This window comes from Mastigoproctus giganteus, chromosome 9, assembly GCF_048544385.1.
Source record: "Mastigoproctus giganteus isolate SK-2022 chromosome 9, ASM4854438v1, whole genome shotgun sequence".
Lineage (NCBI taxonomy): Eukaryota > Metazoa > Arthropoda > Arachnida > Uropygi > Thelyphonidae > Mastigoproctus > Mastigoproctus giganteus.
Window position 1 is genome coordinate 60,970,141 of NC_143583.1, and position 10,052 is coordinate 60,980,192.

General features: G+C 34.2%; 1 protein-coding gene across 1 annotated transcript in view; it reads right to left on the reverse strand.

Annotated features, from left to right (window-relative positions):
- LOC150080278 (cytoplasmic dynein 1 intermediate chain-like) overlaps positions 1-9,833 on the reverse strand; it is a 389,556-nt gene extending 379,723 nt beyond the window's left edge. Inside the window, 2 exon segments of the mRNA XM_090380674.1 lie at positions 5,193-5,289; positions 9,583-9,833. Coding sequence (XP_090236800.1) covers positions 5,193-5,289; positions 9,583-9,708 — 223 coding nt within the window. The 5' untranslated portion in view covers positions 9,709-9,833.
- Positions 9,834-10,052: the final 219 nt, after the last annotated feature.

The window sequence follows — 10,052 nt, forward strand, 5'->3', positions numbered from 1 at the left end:
AGCAATTATAAACGGGTAGTAAACTCAATGTTATTGCATTTGTGAAAATACCTATAGCTGGAATTGTGTGGGTTTTTACATTATTATGGTGAAATGTGTTTGACCTTTACTGAAATCTTCTATCGTATAAAAAACAAATAAATTTTCAGAATCTTCTCTTTATTCTTTTTTTTTTATTTTCGTAAACTTGTTACGCTGCGCAAATCATGTTAATTGCAATTTGTGCGTTCTGTTAAAAAATACTATTGAAATTTATGAAGAAAAGAGAAGATTATCTTGGAAATAAACGCCTCTTGAAGCATTTCTGAAGATGACTCCTTGTGCAACAAACCAACGAGTGCCGAGCCAGTAATGAGTGATCAACGAGTGTGCATATAGTCAATGATGATGAAGAATAAACATTCTTTAACATTTGTAAGTCATAAATAATTTCTCTATTATTATAATTTGCTTGATTTTACAGGCTACGTTTTCATTTCTTTGGATAAATCAATCATTGTTCAAACATAAACTAATTAGCTAACTAATTTCATTGTTGATAACGTAACCCCTATTTTTAACATTATGTCTATGGGAAACAAATTCGTGCTTTACGAGTTTTCGCTTTACAAGCGCCCGCTAGGAACGAATTAACTCGTAAAGTTGAGAACTACCTGTACTTATTTAATAAAACATTATAATTTTGTACCAGAAAACATCAGTTGGAAAAAATTAAAAGAATTACATTAAAAAAAAAAAAAAAAAAAAACTTATCCTTTGTTTATCTCATCATTACCTTTCATTTAGGTGGTGGCAGGTAGCCATTCACCAGCTGCCCTGTGTTTATACTACTTGCTTGCAGATGGACCAAGCTATGAACATGCACTATATCATATGGGCTTTGCGTATGGTCTACAAGTAAGAAAGTATGCTTTCCTTCTGTCTTATACGAAGCTTTATATACGCTGGTGTTCAAAGAAAGTGCATCACCCCTTAAAATTGTAATTGTCATCTTAATAACGTAAGTATATGGCAATATTTCTTGCAGACTGCATCAGATAAGATTGACACGCATAGGTGATGACATAATATTCCATCAGCTGTTACTTTCAGCTATATAAGCACGCTCTGCAAAAGTTGCAGTCATTTCTTGCTTGTGTCAGGATGGCGAGTTACGTGCACTTGACGCCACAAAGAAAGAGTGCTATTATTGCTTTACGTGAGGAAGGATGTTCTTCTCATCATATTGCTTATAGAGTGTCTTGTAATCAGTTGACAGTCAGTAGATTTCTTTCCAAACTCAAGAATACTGGTTCTGCTGATAGGAAAAAAAAAAGAACTGGATGCAAACGAGTCTCTATGCCAAAAGAGGGCCGCGTTTTAAAGCGCTTATGTCTTAAAAACCGTAAAGCTTCTTCGTCTGAGCTGAAAAGAGAATGGGAAGAACATAGAGGAGTGGTAGCAAGTGCAGTAACAGTCAGAAGACAACTCTTCAAAAATGGACTTGTAGCCCGTCGTCCTAAGAAGAAGCCCCTCCTCACACAAAAAAATTAAAAAGGCCCGATTAATTTGGTGTAAGGAGCATGTCAAATGGACCCCCCCAGCAGTGCAAGTCAGTTATTTTCTCGGATGAGAAGAAATTCAACCTGCATGGCTCTGATGGGAGACAAACAATTCGCCGTAGACATGGTGAAGAATACCATCCAGACTGTATGGTGTCTACAGTGAAATTCCCCACCAGCCAAATGATATGGGGGTGCATTTCGTATCGCGGAGTAGGTCACCTGCAGTTTATAAAAGGTTCCATAAATGCCAATGGATACCTGGCTATATGTGTGTGTGTGTGTGTATATATATATAATTTATTTATAAGAATTATTTATGAATAATGTAACAGTATATATCAATAATAATTATTAGATTATGGACCAGGGACTGCCAAAAATTAGGCAAAACGAACCCAACAACCATAATGGATACGTACATTTGTAGATAGCGAGTAATAGGTAAAGGGCTATCAGAACTGAAATTGTAACTATGGAGAACAAGGAAGGGACAGAAGTTTAAAAAAAGTAAATTAAAACTACTAAATGCTGAGTATCCTATGACTTCAATGCCTTTTTCGAGGGCCAGCCGCCGAAATCAAAGGAATGAACATCAAGAAGTAAGGACTCTCTTCGTGATATGAAATATAAGCAGCATGTGGGAGATTTTGAACAGCCAGTCAGCGAGTTGGGTAATTGTAATTACATTTTATATATATACATAAAAAATGTAATTATAATTAAAATAAGATAGTAAGAAGGAAAAGTATTGTAAAAAGTGAATTAACTTTTTACTGAATTAACTTTTTCAACATTTACAATGAATCAACAAACAACCAAAGAGCAAAGACAAAATGGGTGAGAGCAAAAAAGAAAAAAAAATGGGAAAAAGAAAAGTGTGGAAAGAATATGAACATAAATTTTGAATATATTTAAATAAAAAGGTAAATATACCATAATTTTAAACACCAAATAAATGATAAATTTGGACCAGTGACACTCTGATAACATCAATGCAAAAATAATATGAAATATGACAAATAAGGGTTTGTACACTATCTACAAAAACCAAATCTAAGAAACAACAAAAACAGAGAACAAACGACCATTGTATCCCTTATCATCAGAAGGCAAGGCTACAACAGTTGTGGAAATTACTGCATTTCAAACAGAACTATGTGGTGTCCCTTATGCATTAAAGAAATAAAGACAAACCTTAAGCACTTACACAGACACAAATCCAATTTAGCAACAAGAGTGAAGAGAGGTCTAAGATAAGAAACCAGAAGTAAAAAATAAATAGGTGGCAGTATGGGCTGTGCAACAGCCCATACTGCCACCTATTTATTTATCACCTTACAAAGACCAAAAGAAACAAAAAAATAATGAACTAAAACAGCAGCAACATACATAAGAGGTAGCTTTAGCAAAACCGTCAACATGTTGCCCTAAGTTAAATTAAATTAAAAGTAAAATTTAGAAAAGTTAAAAACAATAAAAGAAAGAAACGAGAGAATGACAAGCATAAGTGGCAGCTTTAGTACATCCAACAAAATGTTGCCCAGAATATAATGTAATTAAAATTAATATAAGACCGAAGGAAAAGCACTGTAAAAAATGAACTTCAAAAACCAAATAGAAAAGACGAAATGGGCGAAAGAGAGAGGGAAAAAAAATTCAGAAAAAGAATACTGTAGAAAGAATTCAAACATAAATTTAGTTAAATAAAAGGCAAATATACCAAGTTTAAAAAACAATAAATGATAAATTTAGACCGTTACGCTCTAATAATGACAAGGCCAAATGATGTGAAATATCATGAAAAGGGATCATATAACTATCCACGAAAAACCAAATCTGAGAAACAATAAAAATAGAAAACAGGCATCTATTGTGTCCCTTATCATCAGAAGGCTGCAAGACAATAATAGTTGTGGAAATTACTGCATTTCAAATGTTATACAGAGCTATATGAAGAGCAGAAACAAACTAACGTCATCCTGCCAATACAATAGATCTGCAGTACTGTAGCCTTTATGCAGTAAAGAAATAAAAACAATAAAGCTTAACCACTTACACACGCACACACACACCAATCCAAACCGCCAACAAGAGTGAAAAGAAGTCTAAAATAGGAAAGCAGAAATAATGAAAGAAAAGAAAAGAGAGAATGGCCTTCTGATGATAACGGTCGTCTGTTCTCTATTTTTATTGTTTCTCAGATTTAGTGTTTCATGGATAATTATGCAATCCCTTTTTCATGATATTTCACATTATTTGGCCTTGCCATTATCAGAGCGTCACTGGTCTAAATTTATCATTTATTGGTTTTTAGACTTAAGGTATATTTGCCTTTTTATTTAAATTATTCTAAATTATGTTTGTATTCTTTCCACACTATTCTTTTTCTCAATTTTTTTTTTTTCCTTCTCTCTCTCTCTCTCTCTCTCTCTCTCTCTCTCTCTCATGTTGTCTTTTCTATTTGTTTTTTTGGCAGTAATTAATAATATTATGTTTCAATTTTGTGGCACCAACCTATTTTAATGTTTTAAGCATAATCAATAAACTTTTTGTTTCATTAAAACTAAAGAGTATTTTTAATGGCCAAAAAAAAATCCAGAATTTTAAAAGAAGTAATTATTACTAAAAAATAAACAATAAACATAGTAAGTATTGTAAACTACTCGGATCTGGCCTCCGTAGCCGAGTGGTCAGGAGCGGGAGTGCAGTAGCACACGCTCCTTGAGTAGACTGGGGTTCAAGCCCCTGACTGCTAAATACGATCGGTCTGCCAACCCGCACTGGACCAGCATGGCAGATTATGGTCCATTTCCCTCAGCATGAATTGTTGAGGAGGCTTCCATCCTGCATTGGGTTGATAATGGCTGCACTTTACTTTTACTTTACTCATAGAAGATCAAGCATTAGTGTAATATAAGTACAATTCAAAATACTAAATACTTTCTCAAAACTTAAAGTTAAAGTTCACTTTAACCTTAAGTTCTGCAGTGTTAAAATCCTTGGCAACATGTATAGATTTCTTTGAACAGCAAAGTGGCCATGAATAACTATTTCCACACTAACAACGCTACTGCACAATTTGGAATGCAATAACAATCACTGTAACATGCTTGCATTCTAAAATCACTTCCTCAACACAAGCATTTGCACTGATGATAGCAGCCAGCCAAATATGAGATTGCAGTCATCTGATAAAAGTCCAGAACACTTGTTGCACCTGTCATACATGACAGGATCCATATTGTGTACATTATCTACATAGAATTTCTGCAAGTTTCACAATCTTTCACCAGAAATTTGATAAACAGTGATGTGAAAAACAACAGTATACTCAGAGTGACAGGATTCAATGTAACGTAACCCTGTATATGATATTTCTCAAAAATTACATTGTTCAAAAGCAGTTTTCATATATTAGTTCTATTTGACAAACTAATGACGAATAGGTAAGGTAGGCCCAGATCCATTTCATGCTTAAGTACAATGCATAAAAGATTATACTCTGTGGCATAATTGTGACTCAGTATGGTAAAATATTAACAGAATTTAAGCCATTGGGCCCAAAATGGCCCTGGACAGAATGTTACTCTTAAATAAACAGAATATTTTATAAATAATAGAATAAAACAAAAAAAAAAAAGTAATTACCACCCAGGGGAGCAATTCCCAATGAAGACAAAATTTCTTCTGCTTCAGTTCTTAAGTCCTTTTCTGGTTTGATAATACGAGTTGAGGCTTCCTCTGCCTTTAAGTTAATGAAAAATAAATAAAACAAAATCTGATTTAATTATTATATAATATAATATATATTTTGAAAATAATTCTTACTTCAGTAGCAAGTAAAAGTTTGCTTGAAAATGGCTGACATGGGCTATATAGTCAGCCACTAAAGAGAAGACAAATATGTTATATCTTCCCTATCTATCATAAATTCAAGAAGGGTTATTTTTATTTATTATTTTTTTAATAATGCAGTAGTTTCTTGATTTACAAACACTATGCATTTCTCAGAGTAATTCATAAATCAAAGTTTTGTATATCAAGAGAAATTTTAGTATTTGTATTAGCTTTGACTATATGGTGTAAGGAAATCAAGGGCTTTTTTTGCAACAGAAAAAAAATAAATAAATAATAATATCGATAATATAGCCATTGGTCTGCTCAAAAAGGTTTATGACACTGGAGAAATTACCAGAGAATGGTTGGGATCATCGTTCATACCCATACCGGAATGTGCAAATGCAAATAGATGTTCTCAATTTAGAACAATTAGTTTGATGAGCCATGCAATGAAGATAGTTCTAAGGGTTTTACACATTTGAATTTATAAAAGATGTGAAGAAACAGTGATTCTCAATTTGGCATATGAAAAGGAGTGGGTACCAAGGAAGCCATGTTTGCAGTTTGGACTCTAGTAGAAAGAAGTCAAGATGTGAACCAAGAGGTATACATCTGCTTCTTGGATTATGAGTAAGTCTTCGATCGGGTAAGACAGGACAAACTGTTCAAAATTTTAGAGAAGATTGGAATTGATGGCAAAGACATTAGAATAATGGTCAATTTGTATTAGGGACAATCAGCAAAGGTATGCATAGAAGGAGAAAAATCAGAAGAGATAGAAATTAAAATAGGAGTTCATCAAGGTTGTATTCTATCACCTATACTGTGTATGCCAAACAAATTTTTAAAGAGGCTACGGAGGGATGTACAGAAAGGATAAAGATTAATGGCAATACAATAAACATGTGATCAGATATGCAGATGATATTATTTTGCTGGCCAGCTCTGAGAATGATTTACAATCACTAATGGATAGAGTAAATAGAATAATTTTGGTTTGAAGTTAAACATCAAGGAAACAAAATTTATGGTGATCAGTAAGAAAGAAGTGCAAACAAAAATTACAATCAATAATGAAGAAATTGAAAGAATTAAAGGTTATCGTTATCTTGAAAGTATGCTGAGTAAGGACTGGGACCATTCTATTGAAGTACACTCAAGAATTAACAAGCATATGCAGCCTTCCTTAAAATGAAAAATCTTCTATGCTGCAGTGAGATCTTACACGTCCTTTAAGAACAAGAATACTGAGATGTTTTGTTTTCTGTTATCCTTTATGGAGCTGAGACATGGACAAAGAAGATTCAGAATAAGTTAAATGCTTTTGAGATGTGGTGCTACAGGCGAACGTTAAGAGTGCCATGAACTGATAAGATAAAGAATGATGAGAACACGAGACAGATGAAGAAAAAGACAGAACTAACTAATGCCATTAAGAAGAAACTAAAATATTTAGGACATGATGAGGAATGACAAATATAAGGTGTTGCAAATGATAATCCAGGCCAAGATAAACGGAAAGAAAGTCGAAGGTAAAAAAAGGAAATATTGGTTGGTAGACCTCAAAGAGTGGTAAATATTGGTTGGCAGACCTCAAAGAGTGGCAAGACCAGAGTAACAAGGGTTTGTTTGGGGCTTCTCCCTCGTATTCATCCATTGCGAAGATGACAGCCAACCTCTGCAAAGAGATGGCACACTGAAGAAAAAGAATGTACAGGTATTATGTAATTATTTGACATAATTTTATTGAGTTGAATGTGTTTTATAATTACAACATTATGTAAACTGATAATCACAGCCTCTAAACAGTGCAATAAGAAAATTTCTCTTAAAATTAAACAAGAAATAATGAAAAAAAACGTGATGGTGCTAAAATTAGTGCATTGGTGCATGAATATGGTGTCTCCCAGTCCCCCATTTCTACCACAGTTACACAAAAAGGAATCCTTAAGAAAGTTGAAGTAATGAATCCAATATAGTGCAAAATGGCAGGGAACTGACTGTAGAAATATAAAGGTTTCTACCCCACCGAGTGCAGGGAGGACAGTGATTATACTAATTGTGCTACCCATAAGGGCAGCAATGTCGTATTTGGTGGCATAAATACAAACTTAATGTTCATTTAGTTCAGTGATCCACAATCTTTTTGTACCTAAGGGCAAATCTGAGAGTTCAAGAGACTGTAGGGCACAGCCCAATTTAACTGGTGGTGGTGCACCATACTGTTGCAAACACAGGGGGCAGGGCATCTGACAGAGAATCTAAGAAAAAAGTGACTGCATTAATGAAAAAAAAATGTGTACATGTACATATATATGCATGCACGTGTGTGTGTCCTACAAATTTAAAGGGTTGTTCCACAAAACAAACAAACTTCAATAGATTGTTAATTACAAAAGTCAGCATATTAAAATAGATGATTTTGAGTTGAAAATGTTATAAATAAATATTCCATTTTTATGTGTTACAAGTGTTTGATAACTTCATTATATTTGTTTATAGTTCAAGTAACTTTGAACTATAAAAAACACAATTTATAGGTTTAAACTGTGTTCATGTAGTTGACAAGTTCTCATGCACAATTACTCTGCCCTAACTGAAAGAAATCACTTCAGCACTATTGCAGTAAAAGTATAACTACATTAAGGAAGGTAGAAAAAATTCGGCATTTTTAACTCAGTTCACCTTTTTTCTGGACAGACAAAGACATGGAGATCAAATTAATACACAAAACACATTTAATGACACAATTCACAGTATTTGTGTGAATCAATTTGGTGATTTGCAGTAAGATCACTAAATACCATTCTCACCATGGTTGGCAACTGTGCAATGTATCTATCAAACTACAGTGAGAATCAATCATTCACACAGTTTCAAATCACTCTTCAACAGAATTTGCATGTCACTTGAACCTAACAATTGTTAGAAAACCCTTCAAAAAAGGTATCAGCACCAATCAGGAATGTTTCCTTCAACAACATCACCTTTCTTCTTTGCAAGCAAGAATTTGCTTGCAGAGAAGAAAGATGGTGAGTTGTTGAAGGAAGCGAGCAAGCATTTTAGATTTTACCACTTCTTTGCGAGCAAGCATTTTTAAAATTTTACCATGAATACAGTAAAAGTCGCTTGTAAAGTATAGTAAAAGTCAACTCTTGCCTGAAAGTTTTGATTTCATTTCCTTCTTCTATCTAAACTCAGATTTCAGTGGAGAGTTAGCATTAAAGAAGATGCAAATAGTACAGAAATAACATTCAACATTATGCTTGTTCAGCATGGCAACACTACCACTGCACAATGCTAGAGAAAAGAAATATGTTTCTTCCCACTCAGTACTGAAATTATAAGTTCATTGTCTCTTATTTCATCCACTCATTTTACTTGCAATTAAAAAAAAAAAAAAAAAAAATATATATATATATATATATATATATATGGTTCCTCAAACCTTTTCCGAGACCCTATCAAATTACTCATCTACTCAACAATGATTTCACATCATCAGGGTAGGACTGTCAATCTGAAAGAGCCCCAGTAATTGATAATTACAAAATTATCAATTACCAGGTTTTTAGAGAACAGAAATGAATCTGTTGGATGAATTTTTGAATACGGTACCCCTGGAGTTACACTACGAGATGAACAGAAGGTTTGGTGAAGGACGTGAACTGAGAAAATAGTTGGGGTCATGTTTTTAATTGACTTTCATTTTTGTTTAGTGAAAAAACGTTGGGCTATACTCCATTTTTTGGGTACACCTTGTCACCGCGTCGCGGGCGTGGCCGAAGAACGGAGTGATTGTCCGGCCGCGTTCTGTGATTGAGGTGAGTTTTCTTTCTATTCAAGTAGTCATTTTTGTTTAACGAAAAAATGTTAAGTTTTTACGCGACTTCGAGAAGAATTCAAGGAAGCCACCGGTCGTAGGACTATCTTCTTCCTCGCCGAAGTACGGAAGTGTACCCATAATCTGGAGAATAGCCAAGGTTATGTTTTTACGCGACTTCGGAAGGGATTCAGGCAAAAACAGGTCGTTGGCCACGACCAGGACGTAAGGTGTTCTAAATTTTACCAATCCGTTAAATTAACACATCTAAACTCACATATGGCAGCGTTATGAATCGCAAACTTTACTGACTTAACTGGATCCAGACTGAAGTTGAGTTACTACTAACAAAAAAATAAATAAATAAATAAATACCTCTCTTGCTTCTTTTTCTCTACGTTTTCGTTCTTTTTCTTCTCTTATCATGGCAAGTTTTTGCCTTTTTCGCTCAAGTTCAGCCCTTCGGTCCGCCATTTTGACACTTACGTCAATACTGCTCATTCTAAACGTCCATACCTTTAATATCCAGATCCAAAATGTTATTACTATAACATGGATAAGAAGCACAGCTTTGCCACTCCACTAATAGGTGGCTTTTACAGCTGGTTGGACCTACCACGAGGAGGCGCAAAATTAGCCACCTGAACTCAGTAGTGTGTATATAAAAATCAGTATTTATTAATGTTAATAGCAACTAGCATCTTAACCTCCTCCTAAGCTACCTTATGGATGTTTGGCCATGACTTATAAAAATATTAAAATTTATTACTAATTAACAGGGCCGCGTTTACCACTAGGCAAAATAGGCACATGCAGAGGATCCGCACAGAGGTATTTGTCATTAC